At 55.4% G+C, this 21,250-nt stretch overlaps 2 protein-coding genes across 2 annotated transcripts in view; both read right to left on the reverse strand.

Annotated features, from left to right (window-relative positions):
* The window catches only part of MTG2 (mitochondrial ribosome associated GTPase 2), a 9,457-nt gene extending 6,223 nt beyond the window's left edge, over positions 1-3,234 (reverse strand). The window contains exons 1-2 of the mRNA XM_007954720.1: positions 3,031-3,234; positions 99-246 (exon numbers count right to left, since the gene is read on the reverse strand). Coding sequence (XP_007952911.1) covers positions 99-246; positions 3,031-3,234 — 352 coding nt within the window. The remainder of the gene's footprint in view (positions 1-98; positions 247-3,030) is intronic.
* A 7,912-nt stretch (positions 3,235-11,146) lies between these two features.
* The window catches only part of SS18L1 (SS18L1 subunit of BAF chromatin remodeling complex), a 23,908-nt gene continuing 13,804 nt past the window's right edge, over positions 11,147-21,250 (reverse strand). Inside the window, exons 5-11 of the mRNA XM_007954722.1 lie at positions 20,705-20,902; positions 18,889-19,053; positions 18,335-18,436; positions 16,259-16,351; positions 14,065-14,184; positions 12,025-12,152; positions 11,147-11,173 (exon numbers count right to left, since the gene is read on the reverse strand). Coding sequence (XP_007952913.1) covers positions 11,147-11,173; positions 12,025-12,152; positions 14,065-14,184; positions 16,259-16,351; positions 18,335-18,436; positions 18,889-19,053; positions 20,705-20,902 — 833 coding nt within the window. The remainder of the gene's footprint in view (positions 11,174-12,024; positions 12,153-14,064; positions 14,185-16,258; positions 16,352-18,334; positions 18,437-18,888; positions 19,054-20,704; positions 20,903-21,250) is intronic.

Below are 21,250 nucleotides of genomic sequence, written 5' to 3' on the forward strand. Positions count from 1 at the left end.
GGCCCCGCCCAAGGCCCCTGGGCACCCGCCTCTCAGGGCGACCCTCCCCGCACCCAGACGCCGGACACTGGCCCCGCCCAAGGCCCCTGGGCACCTGCCTCTCAGGATGACGTGGCCACCACTGCCTCCATCGCCACCATCAGGGCCTCCAAACTCCTTCCGAGGCTCACTGTGGAAGCAGCTGACGCCGTTGCCCCCGTCTCCCCCGCGGACGAGCACTCTCCGGTGATCCACGAAGTACCTTTTCTGTCAAGAGCGCAGGGCACCTCAGTGTCACCGACAGTTCAGATGCTCTCTGTGAACCTCTGGACCTACTGCCCTGCGATCACCTTGAAGCCCCAAACCACAACCGTCCCGACGTCTTCCTACGACTACACAGGAACCGAGCTTCACCAGCGTGGCCCGGCTGCCTCTCGAGCAGCACGCTCCTCCCAGACCTGTCGCTGTGGGATCAGCGACAGCAGCAGCCTGAAGGGCAGCAGGAAGCTGGGGCAGGGCACAGGTTTCCGTCAACGGGGGAGGAGCGATTCGGAAAAGGAGGGTGACGTGGTTGTACAACTCGAAGAATGCCACCAGTGTTGCTGGGCTGTGTGCGGCACAACCACTGCCCTGGTACGTGCTGTGCCGTGTGCGTTCCCAAAACAGCAGAGGTAACCATGACAAAACCCCGCCCGGGGCCTAACCCCCGTCTACCTGGGCCTCTTCTATCTACAAGGGGGCACTGTACTTGCTGAGCCCTACTAAGACCCAAGGGAGCTCTGGTAGCCTAGTGCCTAAGGCACTTGACTGCTAACCAGGAGGCTGGTGGTTCAAACCCACTAGCCACTCCTCGGAAAGAAGGATGGGGAATCTACTTCCCTAGTGATACTGCCTTGGAAACCCAAGGAGGGGTCGCTATGAGTCGGGTCTGACTCGACGGCACATAACAACAACAACAACTAAGACCCAGAGACAAAATCCTTCCTGCAGGGCACGAGCATCCGTCGGGACAGGACCCAACGCTGCAGCTCACGGGGTTGGGGTTTCCAACCCAGCGATAGCAGGATCTGTGTCCACAACACGTCTCTCTGGCTGCTTCCTCAGACAGAAGATACTGAAATAACGGTCCTGGCCAGTGGACCCGAGTCCTCGTCCTTTAGGGCCAACAGAGAGCAAGAGGAAGCCTTCCGGGGTATCGTCACGTGTGAGCTCGAAAAAAGCGTGGTCTCTGTGGCCAGCCTCCAACAGTGGAGTTTTTAAATGCCAGGCTACAAACAGCCTCTTCTCAATGGTCAATTTTCCTCCAGGTGCGTAAGTTAGACACAAGCTAGCTAAGATGAGAACTATCCAGCTAGTTAGTAGGCATTAACCAGTTCTATAAAGAGTTCTGATGTCCGAGGCCCCAGGAGGCAGTGTCTGGAGGGTGGCGGCTGCTTCCAGACACGCGGACGCGAGACGCGCAGCCGGACGCCCACCAGCGCCCAGGCAGCCGCCTTCCCAGCAACCACTTCCTAAATGCTGCTGCCTTTTATTTTTTATTTTTAGAAAACGCACAAGTATTTTAAGATTCTTTGGCACCACCACACGGAAGAACCATGAATCACAACTTCAAACAGTGCCTGATGGTGAGCCAAGTGGCCCTTAGTCACCCTGACAGACGCAGGTAATCTGACGTCCATGAGAGAACCGGAGGCGAAGAGGGCATAGTGAGCCGAGCTCCAGAGGGGCCCCTGAGGCTGGGGCAGGGAGCGGGGTACACCGCAGGGCTGAGTTTCTGTTTGGGAGATGAAAACCCGCGGAAACAGACAGGGGTGATGGCCACATAACATGGTGGATGGGAGTAAGGTCATCAGATTGTACGCGGAAAGATGGCTGAAGTGGTACAAATTTAAAACTAAATAAAAGGTTCACCCTGATAGAAAAAATTCCATCAGACAAGCGTCATCCCACAGGGAAACTCCTGTTCTTTCCTTCTGGGGAAGACAGAAGCCACGTGGAAACGCCATTATGTGACTCAATATACTGTCTGCTGCCAAAGTTTTTCCACAAAAATGGAGAAAATAGGATCATTTGCCCTAATAATGCTGATCTCAAATGCCTGCATTTACAAACCACACCCACTGCCTGGAGTTCATTCTGACCCACAGCGCCCCTAGAGGACAGAGTGGAACTGCCCACAGGGTCTCCAAGGCTGTCAATCTTCACAGAAGCAAAGCCCAAACCACACCCACTGCCTGGAGTCCATTCTGACCCACAGCGCCCCTAGAGGACAGAGTGGAACTGCCCACAGGGTCTCCAAGGCTGTCAATCTTCACCGAAGCCAACTGCATCTATCTCCAGCAGAGTGGCTGGTGGGTTTGAACTGCTAATCTTTTGGTTAGCAGCTGAACACTTAACAACTATGTAAGCAAAATTCCTTAGAAGGAAACAAAGCAGGTCATAAATCTACATTTCCTTTAGTCAAAGATAGTTTATGTTTCAAACACGATGCTCTGGTAAAACAAGAACACCCAGGTACCCCGCCCAGCCAAGGGCAGAACACTGGCAATGCAAGTGGGATACCCCACCTGGCAAAGGGCAGGACACCAGCCGTGCATGTGGGATGCCCCACCCACCTTGGTGCTAATAACACCCAGTATTCAACACCCACAGGCCTTCACTTCACAATTTTCAAGAAGGTACATGTGCTCCAAGGAGCCTGGTAGCACAGTGGTTAAGTGTTCAGCTGCTAACTGAAAGGCTGGTGGTTGGAACCCACCAGCCGCACCACAGAAGATGAGGCAGTCAGCTTCCACTCCGTCCTCCAGGGGCGCTGTGAGTAGGAATGGACTCCAGGCAGTGGGTGTGGTTTGGGCTTTGTTTCTGTCAAGATTGACAGCCTTAGAGACCCTGTGGGCAGTTCCACTCTGTCCTCTAGGGGCGCTGTGGGTCGGAATCACTTGTGTATGGGTCCATGTGCTCCTTCAGTATGGTCACCAGAATAAATGGGGACGAGATAGTGAGAATCCTGAGGGAAACTGCGGGCAGAGGCGTTCAGTTTAGAATTCTTACCAGCTTTTTTTCAGAAAGCTGCTTCTTTTGAGGGGACCCTTGGCGCTTGGCACAGTTGGCACAGCTGACCGAGAGGAGCCTGGGAGCAGGTTCCAGCAGGAGGAGCTGGCTGGGCTGGAGGGTGGCCCTGGGGGCTGGAGCCCAACGCCCCACACCCTGCAATGCCGTCAGCCACCTTGCTGAGAAAAGTCTGGCAGGTACCATGGTCACCTGTCAAGATAAAGTTGAACAAAAAAGCTGAACTGAAACCTGGACAAAAACCTAAAAAATCCAGAGAGGAGCGTGAGACGGGTTTTTTTCCCTTCCCTTGTTGGGTGGGGTGGGGGAGTGGTTATGAAAGGGGTAAGATACAGGAGGGACCCTGGGAGGGCATCATGGATACGGGGCATGTACGAGATCCAGTCTTTATGTACGCATCTCGTGACAATGCTTTGAATGGCAAAAGCGGTCTTGAAATGCTGTATGGTTGTGCTAAATACAGATCACCACCATGCCTGGCATCGTCTCATTTAAGGGCGGGTCCAGAGGGGCTAGAAAGACAGACCCCAGGGAATCAAATCGTGGCGGCTCGGAGCTTATGGGATTGTGGGCATTGTTTATGTATTTTTCTAAGGCGTCGTTTCTGAGTTTTTCTTATGTTTTTTCTGTACTAAGCACTCACTTATTTTATAATAAAACAAACAAAATATAAAAAGTAAAACAGAACCCTTTTATGCTTATTTTTCCAAATTTTAAAATTATATTCTCAGAAAACCGTTCTTATTCTGTATGGTAGCGTTCCTGGAATTTTAACCATTTTTCAAACAGATTGAAAATGATCATTGCGATCACCGGGCAACATTTCCAAAGGCACGAACGGGCCCCACCTTCTCTACCGCTTTCCGCTTAGGACTGTGAAGGGCCCCTCAGCCTGAGTGCTCCGTGGGGCGGGAGGGTGAGAACCAGGGAGCTCTGCAGCACCTGGCACGCTCCCCCCAGAACATCAAACACCTGCTCCGTGAAAATCTGAGAAAGCAAATGTGCCCTCAAGTCAAACTTCTCACAAACCAAGACTCCCGTGACTCAAGTGCTGGGGGCTGTCAAGTTGGACGACAAGGGCAGCAAATCATGGTACCGGGGACTGGGCCCCTGGACTCGAGCCACTAACCCAGCACCGTGGCCAGGAAAGTCACTGTGCCGCCCCCTTGAAGCCCCACCTGTCCCGCGTCCGCCTGCCTCACCCTCCCTGCCCGCCCCGCCTCAGTCCCCTGATCCGCACAGCATACACGGTGCGCTCACTCCTGAGGCACTGCCCGCGGGGCCAGCACACGTGCGTGCTCAGCAAGCGTGAAGGCCTCTCCCCGTGCCCGGCCGTTCGCGCCATCCCCGCCCACGAGGCTGCCCGGGTGACTCTGGGTGGTGTGGGGGCTCCTCCCTTCCCTGCTGAGTGCCGGCTGCACGCAGGCACACAGACGTTTATAGCAGCTCTATTTTTAACGGCCAACACTTGGAAGTAACCAGATGTCCGTCAAAAGGTGAACAGATAAACAAAGCCGTTCATGGTTTATCGAGAGGGGGTGGTAGCATCAGACATAAAAAGAAACAAGCTATGGAGGCACAAAAAGACGCGAGAACCTGAAACGTTGCTAAATGGTGTCCCTGGGTGGCAAGTGGTGCCCCTGGGTGGCACAGGCGGGTGAGCACCAAAAGGCTGGCAGCTCGAGTCCCCCCAGGGGTGCCTCCAAACACAGCCTGGCATCTACCTCCAGAAGCTCTCGAACACCCTGTGCAGCTCTCCACACACGTGGGCTCGACTTGACAGCACAAACCACAGCGACACGTGCTGAGTGAAAGAAGCCCGTTTAAGGAAGCCCCAGGTGTGAGCCACAGAGGCCGTGAGATCAGCGCCCTCCCCGTCCAGAGCCAGGCAGGCGCACACAGGTGGGGCATGGGGCATCGTGAGGGCGACAGGAGTGCTCTGTGCGACACTGTCATGGTGTGCAGACATTACCCATTTGTCAAACCCACAGGACTGATGACACACATCAGGGAACCCCGAGGGAGACCACGGACCTCAGTTACTGACAAGTGAACCAGCATCAGCCCACCAACTGCTGTCCCACAGGAACAAGGTGTCAACCCCAGGGGAGACCGGAATGGTGCACTGTCTGCACAGGTGTCTGTGACCGACAGCTGCCCTAAAAAGCAGTGCACACATTTAAAACACGAATCTTTACCACCAGCGCAGAGAGAGGGGCAGCCACTTACCAAAGTCACAGAGCTGTGAGGTACAGGGCAGGGTGCAGAAACAGAGGTCGTTCAGAGGGGACGCAACTCCTCCGTCTCGGGACAAGCAGGTCCAGCACCAGGCCCACTGGAGTCAGGCCGCCCTCCCCACACACGAGAGTCCACAATGCCGGCGACATGACACCCGAGGGCCATCCGTTGCAGAGGTGACACCCCACAGCCACCCAGGCCCGAGCTCAGGGCCGTGCGTGATCTGGTCCGCCTCCTTGTTGCCTGCCAGTGTCTGCTCAGACAGCTTGGGGCTCTCTTGGCAGCAAACCATGAAGTCAGCTGCTTCATGGTGTATCTGGTTTGTGTATCACCTTCCAGGAAGGTGTGACCTGCATGGTCCAATTTTCACTAGGTACAATTCCAGTTCATCAGGGCCCTGGCCACATATCAAGTGCTCAGAGCCACGTGGTGAGTGGCTACTGGACGGGATGTGCAGGTTGGAGCCTTCGTGACCTCACCGCCAGTCCTGTGGGCCAGCACTAGCCTGTACTGTGCAGTGAGAGCCCAGGCCAGCCCTCCCGACAGCACCCAGCACAGCCCAGTGCTGAGCGAGGACAAGAGAGGAAGCTGGGCTCTGAAGGACGAGCAGAAAGTTACAATCATGGAAACAAGTGCTGAAAACGCCAGAACCCCACCGTGATGACAGGGCCCACGACCTGCATCCACCCAAACCCACAGGCCTGTGAAAAACAGCTTGTGTAAACGCGGACTCTAGAGGGTCAGAACGATGTGTCAGTATCGGTGCAGCGATTGTACCCAATGGACCCCAGCAATATAGCTGCTGGTCTCAGGAGGGCTCTGCAGTGGGACAGGGCTCATGGCAACTCTTGGTGCTTCCTGAGCAATTTTTGCAGAAATCGGCACGTTAAAAAAAAAAAAAAAAGTGCTTGGGAAAGCACTCAGTAAAGGTGTGAGGGCACCACATTAGACAATATTGTTGTTGATCTATAAAGCGGTCGCACTCCACGGCCACTGGTCTGAGGTTCTGACTTGTCAGGACCCTCTTCTTAAGCCACAGATTCTTGCATTTATTCCTTACGACCCCTAATGAGAGGGCAAGGACCCCTCAGGACGTGCTGCCAAGGGGACGTCTGTACAGACGACTGCCTGCAAACCTCAGGAGCAGCTGTCCTGTGCTCTGTAGGGGCGCCCAGGTCAGCACTGACTCGGCCACAGTGGGTTTTTGGTTGGTGTGTCTAAATGAGAATACCTCATTTAAAGGTGCATGCTGGGATCACCCTTCCACTTGCTGTTACAGACCTTTCCACCCTTCCCAGAAAATCCAACCCCAGAGAGACGAACAAAGGGGGAAGCAACCATTTCACTGAGAAGCTGTGTTTGCAAGGAACTGGTTCAAGTGCAAATCAAGTAACAAACTTGGTATGGTACTTCTGTGCAACTGTATGTTACTAATAATTGTAAAGAAACACCTAGAACATTTTTAGTACTACTTAGAATCTTACACGAAAAAAATTTCATTTAAATCCATGTATCTACCCTTGTGGGAGAATTACAGTAAGGTGATTAAGAAAAGACTTTCAACCACAAAAGGCACGCTGGTGGCGCAGTGGTTAAAGCATTCAGGTGCGGACCACATGGTGGGTGGTTACAACCATCAGGCACTTCCTGGGAGAAAGAGGTGGCCAGCCTTGGAAACCCTCTGGGGCAGTTCTAGTCTGACCGATACGGTCACCATGAGTCGGCATCAACTCCACGGCAATGACTTTGGGTTTTGGTTCGTTTTTAACCGTAAAAATACCTTGTGTGGGAAAGTAAAAAAAACCCTCCAAGTTCTAAGCGAGAGCGGGACTGTTAACTGGGAGCTTGTCCCCCGCGCTGGGGATAGGCATCCACTCTGCAGACTCCCGGGTGCAGGGGCTTCACCCGCGACGCTCTCCCGGTAGCATCCTTTGCTGCCGCAGTAGCAAACCCAGAATGCCCTGGCCCACCACCAAGAAAGCGCGCTCCGGTGAACCGCGGCTGCGAGTCAGCAGCGACGCACCGGTCCCGCGCCAACCTGCAGCACGCGCCCCCCGAGCGCAGGACGCACAGCACAGGAGCAGCTGGGCAGAGCGGCGGCGACCCGGGCTCCCGGACTTGGCGCTGGAAGAATAAAGGCTACGTGACTGCAGCGTACCGGGCGGGACTCGCCTCTGCTCGGGCTGCGTTGCCAGGACAGCCCGGTACTAGCGGCCCCGTCGCTCACTGCTAAACGAAGAATGAGCGAGATGTTTCGAGGGTCGCCGGGACATCGTGCAGGCGTCTCGAATCCCGGTCGACGGCCCGCGCGCCCACGTACGAGCGGGCAGCCCCGGTCACTGCAGCAGACGCTGGCTGGCGCAACCCGGTGGGCCCCGGCTACCCACCCGTCCCCGCTCTCGGGCTCGAGGGTCCGCATGCCGCGGGCCCGCACTCACCGGCTCGGAAGGAAGAATCGCTTCCGGGTCACTCGCTCGCGGAGGCTGAGGGTTATTTCCGGGGCAGCTCGGTGTGTGACAAGACACGCCAACCCCGCCCCTCCTGTGGCCCCGCCCCGGCCTCCGGACGCATTTGCGCAAGGCCTCCCGGCGCGCATGCGCAGAGACCTGAGGACCCGGGCGAGAGCTGCAGAATCCCGGATGGTGCGCGAGTGCTGGTCGGGGTGGGCCTCGCAACCAGAGCGCTTGGCAGCTCCGCCCTCGGCCACAACGTACAAGGGCTTGTAGGTTCCGTGTGAGACTGGGGCGTCCAAACACCCCTGAAGGCTGCAGCGCCCGGCGGGGAGAGGTGGGCGCCGCTTCCGGAAAGGGCGCCTCGAGCCTCCTGAAACGCCACGTCCTGGAGGCCACTGCCTCACTTCGTCCTCGCCATGGCGTCCGCCTGGCCCAGGAAGCCTGTGGGTGCGTTCCCACCGGCCTGGTGTTCTCTTGTAAGGGGATTCTCAGTCGCGGCCCCGACAGTCGACCAGGGCCCTACTGAAGGGGTTTGCTGATCCCCAAATGTGGTTAACTCCGGAAGAGCTCACTTCAGGCATGATTTCTGAAGAACCAGTTTATTAATAGATTACACCGAAAACATAAAGGATTTATACACCAAACTCTAAACAAAAAGGCTAAAAATGTACTGTACTCACAACAAGTTAGACCTGTTCAATAAATAGAAATGAAATGATGACTAAAAACTGTAAACAGAAAATGCAAAGCCTTCCTCTGTGTATACTTTGCACGGACGCCGACATTCAGCTGGACAGCTGGAGGCCCTGGGGTCTCCAACTCACGGCATGGGAAGGCTTGGCTGAAGATCCCGGCAGAGCTCCACCCTCATCCAGTTCCCGGCGGCTCTCCACGTGAGTTCTGGGTAATTTTCCATACACTATATCCAAGGCTACCAGTGTGTGGACAGTGAACTCGAGCGGGATTGCTTTTGCCTACCAACACGGATTTGTCAGCGCTGCTGGACTTGTGGTCATGATTTCTCAAATGCACTACTTGTTGGATGTCAGACAAGAGGAGGACGAACGGGCTTTAATTTCCAAGTCTTCCTTTGCACCTCCACTAGCCTTGCATAGCCATAAAATGCAAGCCCCATCAGCCACACTACCTGGACGAGTCATCGTGCTGAAGCCTTTTTCAAACGTTCATGTTACAGAAGAGAAGACAACGAAAAAGAACGGCTGACATCACTCTGTCCCCACAATAGTGTTACATGAAAACGGACAACACTTTAACATTCTGTTATTAATCGTTAAAGATATTAACACCAAAAAAAGAAGATATTAACACCAAAAATCATGTATAAATTAGGAGATAGATAAATGTACAAACTATTTTGCAAAGTGCTTTTTTAAATACATATACAACATTCAAGAAATTCTTAATGTAAGACATTTCAGATGGAAGTTTGAGGGTACTTTTTTTTTTTTAAAGTGTTTTTTTTTTCCCAAAAAGTATTTCTACAGAATGTTAAAAATAAAAACATAACCACAGTAAAGGCCTATTCCCAGATTGGAAAGAATAAGAATAAATGGTATTGTCACGGTTCTCTAAATTGTTAAACATTTCCAATGGGAAATTATAGTCCCCAGTTAAGGTCGCAGATTAGTTATATGAAAACTGTCAAGAAGGAAAAGAACAAAAACGAGGGGGATGGCTCCCCAAGTGAAGCTGCTCACACCTCCATCATTGCGCAACTCAGAACTCCCCATGATTCCATGTGGAAACCGACATGTGTCAGGCCCTTTAAGAGTTTTATAAACCTGTGTGCCTACAAAATACCGCTCACATCCTTTTAATGTAGGGACGGTGACCTAGAACAGGATTGTGCACTGGACCGGTGGGGCTGGGGGCCTACATCGGAGCCTGTTCCCCATCTGTCAGTGGGAAACGTTAACGGCTTCCATATTCCAGTGTAGGCCGTCAGGGTTAATTCAACCGGAAAACACACACATGCCTCACAAACTGTAAATCACAAGCTTCCTCAGGACAAAGAATTACTTTTCTGTTTTTAAAATATAAACCTTATAAAAGAAAAGCATTGTCTTCAGCAGGCCTCATACAGCCAGAATCGGGTATTTTTTGCATTCCCTTGGTAGTTCTCGGAAATACCTCAACGTCTATTTGAAGCACTTACTTTTTTAAAGGGTTCATGGCCAATGTGGATATTATCATCCAAGTAAAGGTCGATCAGATATCCGCTCTACACACAGTGGGATCGTCAGTCTCCCTCTGATCACACTTCTTCACGTGAGCTTCTTGAATGTGTGCAGTGTCTGAGTGGGCCAGAACATCCTAGGAATGTGAAAGTTACTCCAATTTCTCTACATAAAACCTTTTCATGAGGGAGGACACAGTAAAGTTATTGGGGCTCCTTCTAAAAATAGGACGTGCATTTCAGATATGCCTAACGGAAAAGGAATGCTTGCTTGCAGATCTGAACAAGTGGGTCCTGGAAGAAATAATATAAGAGAAACAACTTGCTAGCGGTTTGGAAAATTGGGTATCAATATTTCAATTCATCTAAAGTTAGCGTGGGGTGTATTAGATACTTGAATCCCAGCAAGGACCATCAGATACACAAGGGCTGAAGCCAGAGGCCCTTCTGATGCCCATACCCGGGGGACAGTTCTTTCTGGCACTTGGGCCACTCTCCTCCTGTCCCACTAACCATACATTGCCTTTGTGGACTCATCTTTGTTGGGAACACAGTCATTTCTCTCTCTTTACTTCTTAATGAAAAACATGGGACTTTCTGGAAAACCAGAATCAGCATGAGACCTAAGTAATGAGCAAGCTCCACTGACTGTTCACAGTGTCTCCAACAGTAACACATGTCCATCCAATGCACTGTGTGACAGGAGCTGTCCCCACACACAGAAAAGCGCCCCTGTGGCACAGAAGGGGCCGCTTTCAGGAATGTGTGTGTCAAGTTGCAGTGTGGCCAGCTAGAGAAGTTACACCCCGCGTTGGGACAACAGCGTGAGCAGAAAGACCAGACCTGAAGTCTGCTCTGTGGATACATGGATGAGGTGGTTAGGTCGTTCCCACTGCTGGCACACAGCACTCTGATGACATGACCCCTACAGCTAGCTAGGAACGCTGAGGAAGGGGGACATAAAAAGGACCACCTTTCCACCACATCAACATACAATCCTATACACAGCACCGGATGTGTCACATGGCTCCAGCCCAGCCTGTGCCAGCCAGCACACCTGGCGTCGTACCCCGCATGAAATGAGCTTCGCATGCAGATGCTGCGCTGGGCAGAGGGGACCCAAGGTCACAGCTCATCAGAACTGCTGCTGGTCCATCTGCTCCCTGGATGGACACGCTGCTGCAAGGGCATTGACAAGAATGCGTGTCCCTTACTGCTGGTAGTTCCCATACTGGCCCTGAAAGAGAGGACGACACATTACATTCAAGAGCGCGAACTTTGTAAGAGCCCCTTAGCCATCCAGGGCCAACATCCAGGATGAGAGGAAAAATGCACACACTCCCACGAGCAGTACAGAATCTATGTGCAGAGATTGGACCTCAAAGTCCAATGCTGTGACCCTTAGGTCACAGAGGCTCATTGGCCAGTCGGACACAGTGCTTAGTCACATGAGGTCCCCACAGCAAGGGGCGGCTGAGGAAGGCGGGGCAGCTGAGGAAGGTGGGCCCACAGCCCCAGATGCGTGGCACTACCACCCCAGCATGCTAGCACAGGAAAGGAGTGACGAAGGTAACGATTTCAGTTAATGTGAACTCAACAAGTGAGGGTGAGGGTGTGTGCCCAGTGAGGCCACAGAAGGGGTGGCTCCCTGGCTTCCCACTGATTCAGTGAGGTTTCCCGGACACCCACAAGAAGCAGCAGGGGAGGGAGAACGCCCCCAGCCCCTGGCCCCAGGAAAGCGTCTGGTCTGCTCAGTGGGCTGTGAGCCCCTAGTACAGCAGCCATGTTGGCCATGACTGTACCCGGTGCTCAGGGCAGAGGCTAGGCTCAGGGAGGCCCTCCACAAATGCTGGTCACACGGATAAGCCAGTGGATGAGGGAGTCACGCCTGCAGAGGTGATGATGAGTTCAGGACAGTGAGGTGAGAGGGCCTGCAGTGCGCAGGCCCGGTAGGTGCAGAATTAATGCTCCAGAAGGGGCCCTGGAAATGTGTCAGCCCCATCTTGTCACTCGTAGCCACCAGAAACTGCCTCCGCATCTTGAAAGACATGGCAGACGCCCACTCTGGGAAGCACCCAGGAAGCTTGCCTGCTCATAGCCATACGGCCTCTGCTGCTGAGCGGATGGTCCCGTCTGAGATGAACGGTAGCTTCCGTACTGTTGGCCTTGTCCCTGCTGGTAGCTGGAATACTGTGCGGGGGCGCCCTGGGCAGGCCCTGAGGAGAGACAGCAGGAGCCACGTGACCACACACTTGGCTTCTTGGCCCTTTGCAAATCTCTAAGACACTTGGTACCTGGCTTTCTGCTACATGAAATCCACAGTCCAGTGCTCCGCCAACCCCACCTGACCCCCAGGCCAGTCTGCCTGGTGCCCTTCAGGGCCCCTGTGAGGCCTGGGATGATGCCCTTGACCCAGGGCAGGTGGCTCCAGGGTGCCTCTGCACACCTGCATGCCCTGGAAGCAGGTGAGCAGTGGGCTGACCAAGCCTCTGCCAGTTTAACGGTGGCTGCTGTAAACACAGCACTTCATTAAAGTCAGGAACTAACAGTGTGTCTACTAAGGCCGAGGCTTTGGAAAGAATCCAGAATGGCTGTTTAATCAGTCACGGCCGGTATGGCTGGGCCAAGGCTGGGGCAAGCACTCCTTCCTCAGCGCACATCAGAAGCCCCGGGGAACTTGAACAAACACCAAACCTCACCTGCAGCCCCGCCTGAGAACTGAGACCATGTCCTCTGCTTGGGGCAGCCTGGCCCAATTTGTCAGAAGCTTCTCAGGTGACTTCAGCCACAGGCCCCTCCCCCAGCATCTGAGGTCCTGGCCTCAACACGGTGGGAGGGGGGCCTGAGGGCGAGGCACCCACTGAGAGGCTCCCGCAGGCAGAGTACAGACACAGACACCTGTCAGAGCCTTGGTGGAGGAGTTTCTGCATGTACTCCCAGTCAGGAGAAGGGTTCCAGGCACTGTACGTGAATGTCTGGTGACAGCCCGCTGATCCCACCCCCGGTGATCCCCCGCGCCTCCCACGCTGACCCCGGCATGTCTGAGCCTCCGCACCTCCCGTGCTGACCCCGGTCCCCGTGAGCCCCCACACCTCCCATGCTGACCCTGGCCCCCGTGAGCCCCCACACCTCCCATGCTGACCCTGGCTCCCCGTGAGCCACCACACCTTCCACTCTAAGCCAGTTGTCACACAGGCCCTGGTTGTACATTCTGAACTCAGTCACCTGCATGGCCACCATGTGGGAGCACAGGTCCTAAGCACTGAGCCCATCCAGGTGCATCTCAGAGACAAGACATGGGGAGAGACTCCCTGGGGGAGGGACTCTTGCAAACACAGCCATGGTGAGGGGCAGGCACTGCCTGTGGGGACAAGGCCCCAGGGAGCCCAATGCCTTTCACTTTGCTTAGATGACTGACCTTAGTAAGACTGGATGTCTTCCTTTCTGCCCAACCCTTCTTCTGGCCCCCTGCCCACTTCCTGGTGTCCTGACGCAGCCCTGTAGACAGGGTACCCTTGGCGGGCCCTGTCCCATGTTAGTCCAGGCTGATGTGAGAGATGCACAGCACTAGCAAACACATAGTTGCTTCGGGGTTCAGATCAACAGATGCCACTGTGGCCTGGGCCTGTCTCCAATGCCATCGTGGCAATAGCAAAACAAGGTCACACCTGATGTGTCCAACACCATGGCTGCGACAGCAAAGCATGGTCACACCCAACGTCTCCAAAGCCGTCGCTGCGACAGCAAAAGGTCACAAGTGACGTCTCCGACACTGTCGCCGCAATGGTGAAACAAGGTCACACCTGACGTCTCCGACACCGTAGTGGCGACGGCAAGACAAGGTCACACCTGACGTCTGCAACACCATCGCTGCTACAGTGTAGCAGTCACACCCGATGTCTCCAATGCCGTTGCAGCAGCGGCAAAACAAGGTCACACCTGACATCTACGACACCGTCGCCACAACAGCAAAGTATGGTTACACATGACATTAATGGTAGGGGCACTGGGGCCAGGTACCAGGCATGCTCCGTACAACCTTGCAACTTTCTGTAAATTTAAACTCACTCCTACACAACAAAGTTGTTGAAAAGCATTCCCCCCCAGGGTGGCCGTGCGGGGTCCTACCGTAGCCTTGCTGCTGCCCAGGGTAGCTCTGCTGGTTGGGGTACTGCTGCTGGGAGTACGTCTGCGGCTGGGCTGTCCCTTGCTGGTAGCCTGCCTGCTGCTGGCTGTACTGGGGGTTTCCTGGAAGGGAAGGAGAAGCTGAGCTGAGCGGCTGCTGCAGGAGGCCACCTGTGAAGCCCTGGACCACGTCAGTACTTCAGTTGGCGTCTCTGCCCACCGCGCACTGAGGATTTTATCACGTCAGCTTGTAATCATTTTAGAAAAAGAAAAGGGAAGCCAAATGAACCAAACAGTTAATATGACAACCGACACAGAGCCTGGTGACACTCTCATGGACCGAACTTGTTCCGCAACAGTCACATCCCAACCCCCGTATCTGTGGGTGTGACTGTGTCTCGAAACTGGCTCTGTGATGTGGACACTGTGGCACACGGAGGACGCTGTGTGGTGACAGGCAGAGCGGGGGCCACCAGGAGCTGGGGGAGGGGCAAGGTAAGGGCCCTCCCTTGAGGCCTTGCAGTGTAGTAAATTACATAGTGTGAGTACGGTTTTTCTAGCCATAAATCTTTGTAAACTCCATGGTGGAATTTGCCATGAGCAACTGAGTAGCTCCTGATTGTTAAAGTTATCCACTGGGGGTATTTCTGTTGTGAGTGGCACAAAGCAGTCTTCTGGAAAGTTCTCTCTCTCTCTCAAGTGGATAGAATTCTGATGTTGGAATTGGTTAGTGGTCACTCTGCCAGGCTCACAAGGAGCCCTCCTAGAAGCAGAAGAAGTCTGACTGGTGGCTGAGAGACACATACTGCTGAGAGAGAGACACAAGAGACACACACTCCTGAGAGAGCGGTGTGCTACTGAGACTGCCAGCTGCTGAGTGAGACTGCAGGCTGCTGAGTGAGACTGCCAGCTGCTGAGTGAGACTGCAGGCTGCTGAGTGAGACTGCCAGCTGCTGAGTGAGACTGCAGGCTGCCAGAGACTGAGTGCACTTCTGAACTTGAATGGTAGACTGGTGCTTCCCTGATAAACCCAATCATCTGTGAGTTCTGTGTGGCCACTGCAGCAAATTATCGAACCCAGCAGAGAGTTGGTGGGTGCTGCGGGAGCAACGGTTGGTAAAGCGCTAGAGGGAGGCAACATGTCTGGCCTCACAGGAACAAGCCTTCAGCTACTGATGGTGAATCTGTCTTCCTCTTGTGGGGTTAGAGGAGGTCAAAAGATACGGCCTCCCTGCCCCTTTGGCAGGCTTCCAGGAGCCAGCCCCGCTGACGCCTTGATCTGTGACTCTTGGCTTTCAAGAATGAATTTCTGTCGTCTTTACCCGCCAGGTTTGTGGGACTGTGTTCCACCAGCTTTAGCACACTAACACACACACTGAACACGCCCACAGCACAGATTTGAGGAAGGTGGATGAGAGCAGGTGGGCGGCAGTGGATACGACTGGGAAAGTGAAGAGCAGGGGAGGGCAGGTGCTGGGGCCAGGGCCCCCCAACTGAGGACTAGAGTAGGCACAGCAATGCCATGCCAGAAGGAGACCTGGACTGAGAGGTGCAGATGGCAACACTGTATCTACCAGAGCCATGTCATGACTTCAAGGACCATCCAGCGGATCAACTACTGAAAAACACTCTCACCAATGAGAAAACATGGTACGTGTCAAGAACCTGGCCGTGGGCCTCGGGCTCAGAGCTGTGTGTCAGGAACCTGACTGTGGGCCACACGGGCTCGGAGCTGCGTGTCGGGAACCTGGCTGTGGGCTCGGAGCTGCATGTAAGGAACCTGACCGTGGGCCATGAGGGCTCAGAGCCCCGTCCAGAGATCTCACTGCATTCCCATCATAACACCGTGAGCTAAGCACCTGGGTTGTCCCATTTCACAGATGCAGAAACTGAGGCACATGGCCAGTTACGTGAAGGAGCCAGGATTCAGAGCCAGGCAGCTCAGAGCAGCAAGTGAGGGTGGGGGCAGGTCAGCTCAAGCAGTGGCGGGACCAGGGAAAGCCTGCCTCACATAGTGAATGCACAAAAAGCCACGGGGGTCCCCGCACGGAGCCTGCATTTCCAGCTTCCGGAAGTGAACTCGGCTTGCACACCCCATGCTGCGTGTCCTTCTGTGGGCTTCCACCCAAGCTGATGTCAGGCAGACCCTGCCCATCCTCAGAGGGGCCCTGACCCCCGTGGGTCCCTGGTGCCTTACCGCCCTCATAGTAGTGCTGAGCGGATTCCTCGAAGGAGCGGTCATAGCTCTGGTCCGTGTAGGACGACTGCTGGTAGGCATAGTCCCCATGGCCTGTGGGCAGACAGAGAGCTATGGTCAGCAGAGGCTCTGTGGCCAGTCCTGAGCCAGAGGTGACACTGCCCCGGGGCAAACCCTACTTCCCAGGCCGACCATGCCCTGAGGAAGTGGCTCCCAGCCCCACACCTCAGTTTCCTGCTCTGACAGGCAGGTGTCAGTGATGTAGGCAATTGGTATGAAGAGTGACTGACCAAGACAGCTATCCAGTAACTACAGCTGCCATCACCACTGCTCCTGCCTCATCCACTCGGGTGCCATGAACCCACCATGGGCCCTGTCCTGTGTCACTCACCATGCTACAGGGACGCTCACCTCATGGCCGTCTCTAACACCTACCCACCATTCACTTCCAGCCTGCCGTGCCTGTGCTCCCTGCCCAGGTGGCCTTCTCTGGGGAGCCCCATCTTCACTCTCCAAAGTCCCAGCCACCCTTGAGGACCATGTTAAATGTCACAAAGACTGGGATTCCTTAAAGATGACAGAAAGTGACATCCTTGAGGGAGGTCCTCTGTGGCATTAACTGGACGGCAGGGAGCCCAGTGTTAGAAGCTGCTGTGGAAGGGTGGCCGCCTTCCCGAACCACTGTGTGATGGGATGTGGCTGAACAGGAAGGAAAACGAGGGGCTCCAGGCGGCAGTGGAGTGTGCTAGAAGCTCTCTAGGACCATGCACTGCCCACTGTCAGCCCAGCTCTCACCCCAATCTTTGAATGTGCTCCAACAAGGGAGTGCTGTGAATTAACTTCCTATGGTCCTTCTAGCCATGCACTCTTGCAAAGCCCACCAAATGCTTGGGTGGGACCATACAAATGAGGTGCCTGTGGTCCACCAAGGGGATCTGACAGCTTGCTAATAAACCCAAGAAGGTGCATTGCACCCTTATGGGAGTGGGCCCATGCAAAGAAAGTGTATGGAACCCTAATGAGGGGATTGGTCAGTTCTGCCATCTTGGTAGGCTTAAAATCAGCCTCTTAGAGGTGGAAAGAGGGACCTCGCTACCATCAAGGAGAGATGGGAGTGGAGCATGTCCCATGGCTAAAAGCCTCCCAGACCCAGAGACAGGGAGCGGTAACTTGAGAATGGTGGCCAGAGAAGAACCAGGAGCATGGAGAGACAGAGAGACGGCACAGTGGGAATGCCAGCGTGCCGAGCGAGTGCGCCAAGCACGTCTGAGCAGGAGGCTGATGGGCAGAGCAGGCGGCCTCTGGGCACTTGTCAGCAGAGCTAAAGAGCTGGTAACACTTGGCCGAGAAGGACAGAGGCCAGGCCAAGGGGCTGAGGCGCCAGCAGGTGGAGGGCCAATAAGAAGCCAGCTTGCACATGCTGCTGACAAGAGGTGTCCTGACCGGAGAGCTGTGTCCTGAGTCCCTCCTGATCCTGCCTGTAGCCTATTACTTCCCTAACAGACCCCAGCATCTGAGTCTGCTCTATGACCTCTCTGTAGCTAGTTCAACAAATTACCAACCCGGCAGAGAGGCAGGGCACAGGAGGGATGGCTGTGCCAGGACTGGCAAGAAGGCTGGAGGGCAGGGGCGGGCCTGACCGCACCTCACGGGGCTCAGCTTGGGGCTGACACCGATGGCGACTGTCCTCCCCTTGTGAAGTCAGAAGAGGAGGTGACGCCACCTGCACCCCACTCCTACAGGGGGATGTGGATGCTCTGAAGCAGCTCTGGTGACCCAGCAGTTGGAAGCGTTTGGCTACTAGCTACAACGTTGGCGGAACCCACCAGCCACTCTGCGGGAAGAGGAGGAGGCAGAATGCCTCCAGAAAGATTGACAGCCTCGGAAACCCTGTGGGGCAGTTGCACTCTGTCAAAATAAGAGGGTTGCTATGAGTTGGAATCAACTCCATGGCAGTGGTGGGTGGGTTTGGGACAGCCTGCTCTCCCAGCTGGCACGGCCCCTTGGCCCTCCGCTGACTCTGGTGGCCCCAAGAGCTAAACCAGGTCCCAGCAGTAGCGCTGCACCCAGACTCACCATCGGGGTAGTACTGCTGGCTCATGGGCTCCGTGGCGCCCTGGCTGTGGCTGTACTGCTCACTGTAGTACTCCTCCTGGCCCAGGTACTGCTGTGACGAGCCTGCGGTCACACACCACGTGCTGCACTTGGCCGGCCAGCCCGCAGCCCCCTCCTCACTCCCAGGGCTGTCCTGAGGGAACTTCAGACACAGGCCCACAGAGCAGGTGGCCAGCTCGCAGACGCCGTGCAGTGTCACCGAGGGGTGGGGGGACAGCCTCACCACTGCGCCCTCACTCTGCCCTCTCCAGCTCCCCACGTCGTGCGTGGGCTTTGTACTTACGAAAACAACAGACCCCCAGCACTGACCCTGCGCCCCATTCCAACTCCATGGGCAACAGACTCCGTCCTCCCCAAGGGAAACCCAGGAGCAGGGGCATGAGTAGACACATTTGCAGGCACTGCACATGCGCCAAACGCCCCACCCCCGTGGGAGCACACCTGACTTGACATGGAGGAACTCAGCGTTCACGAGGGCCTGGCACGTGTGGGTCTGCATGCACGGTGGGCGTTACCTTGCTGGGAGGCCCGGTACGGTGCCATGGGCCGCTGCCCCATCAAGCCACTGGCCTGGCCGCCCTGGCCCATCATGGCGATGGACGACTGGCCCTGGTAGTGCTGGCTCCCGCCCTGCGCGGAGTTATAGTGGGACGTGGCCGCCTGCTGGTGCATCATGGACACTGCAGACAGAGCAGGGCCCGGGTGGCCATGGAGGCAGCATCCAGGCGGCATGCGCCCTTTGTCACCTTTCAACTATGGTCCTCCCAGCATCGTCCCCAGCTCCGAGCACATTGCCACTCCAGACCTGCACCACTGCCTGCCCCCTCGAGCCCCAACTCATGGGACGTTCAGCAACAGCACCGCTAGGCAGGGGCCCCACAGCAAACAGGAGTGCCCGTACATGCACTGCCACACTTCTACGCTGGGCTCGTCTCCATGGAGACCAATTCTGCCTGCCTTCCCCAGGGCTAGCCCTAAGAGCCCAGTCCTTACCCCACCTCCCAGTGACCCTCACCCCGTCCCAGTGATCCTGACCCCACGTCCAGTGACCCTCACCACTGACCTCCTAGTGCCCTGACCTCCCAGTGACCCTCACTCCTGACCTCCGTGACCCTCACCTCAACCTCCCAGTGACCCTAACCCCTAACCTCCCAGTGACCCTGACCTCCACCTCCCAGTGACTCTCACACGACCTCTGTGACCCTCATCCTAACCTTCCAGTGACCCTGATACCTGACTTCAGTGACCCTTACCCTGACATCACAGTACCCTGACCCAGACCCAGACCCCCCCATTGACCCTGACCCCTGATCTCCCAGTGACCTCCACTCCTGACTGCCCTGTGACCTATGACCCTTTTCTGATCTTCCAACGAACCCTCATCCCTGACCTCTCTGTGCCCCATGACTGTCACACACCCTGCTCCCTCACTGGCCAAGAACTGCAGCCCTCACTGCTGGCCTTCTTATGACCCATGACCCTCACCCCTGACCTCCCAGTGACCCTGCTGGCCTCTTAATGCTCATGGTAGACTCTTCCACACCTACAGGCCTGTCAGATAAGTCACCCCAGCTCAGAACCTCCTAGAGTATGCTAGCAACGCAAACGGGATAGGAGCCACATTGAAAAAGAAAAAATGGAACAGGTAAAACCAACTTTAATATTGCATTTCCTTTGACCAAAGGTGTCTTTTCCAATCTTTTGCTTGCTAACCTCCCAAATCTGGGTTGCCTCTGGTGCTGACAGCAGACCTGTGCGTGGATTCAGGCCCAATGGCCCCACGCGGCCAGTGCCCCTGTACTGAGAGTCGGGCTCGCGTGGCTTCTGCTGCCCCAGAGGGGGTCCAGCCACAGGCCTGTGCTTGTGGACCAGCAACATCTTTACTTCCCCCATGTCTCCATGAAGGAGCTCTGGTGGGGCAGTAGTTAAAGCAATTGGCTGCTAACCAAAAGGTTGATGGTTCAAATCCACCAGCTGCTCCACGGAAGAAAGATGAGGTAGTCTGCTTCTGTAAAGACTGACAAGTCTTGGAAACCCAACAGGGGTCACTATGAGTCAGAACTGACTTGATGGCAGTGGGACTCGTTTTGGTTTCGGGGCCTCCGTGACACCAATCCTCCTCTCTCAGGCCAGGCAAACTCCACCTCCTCAGGCACTGTGCTGAAGCCCCCGTGCAATCAGGCCCCAGGCCAAGCCTCGTGCACCCACCTCCCCTGCACCCTGACGCTGCTGGAAGCAGGAGCACAGCTCCCATGAGGGCCTCCCTGGGGACCGAGCGTGGGACCTGACCCTGCCTGCAGGCTCTGGGGCAGAGGTAGGCAGTGGAGGTACCTGGGTTGGACTGCATGTTGATGTTGGTCCGAGACACGTAGTTGCCGATAGTGCCCTGGCCCTGCAAGGGCACACTCTGCGAGGCGGGTCCCGCGTGACTGTAGCCGGGCCCTGAGCTGTGGCTGCCGCCCGACATGCTCATGGAGGTGGTGGGCAGAGTGCTCTGTGCTGTCGGCTGCAGGGACACGTGGTTCGGACCTGCCGGGAGGGACACACGAGGGGCTGGGCAGGTGGAAGCAGTTCTACGGCTTGCCAGTGCCATGTCCTCCAAAGGGAGGCTGACACAGTGGTTGACGACACTGGCTGTTTAGTGAACGACTGAGCGACCAACAAAGGAGCAAACCACAGGGACTAAGACAACCATGCAACGGTCAGTCATCCTCATGACTCTCAGCCCAAAGATGGGCGCACAGGCCACGCCCCTGAGAAGCAGCAGGAGGCCCTGCAAGGCACGCATGGTCAGGGCTGGAACCCACCCACGGGTGCCTTGGAGGACAGCCCTGGAGATGGGCTTCTGGAAGGTCCCAGCCTTGAGAAGCCTGTTGT

Source organism: Orycteropus afer, unplaced genomic scaffold, assembly GCF_000298275.1.
Source record: "Orycteropus afer afer isolate SDZICR_OR568_19922 unplaced genomic scaffold, OryAfe1.0 scaffold00469, whole genome shotgun sequence".
Classification (NCBI taxonomy): Eukaryota; Metazoa; Chordata; class Mammalia; order Tubulidentata; family Orycteropodidae; genus Orycteropus; species Orycteropus afer.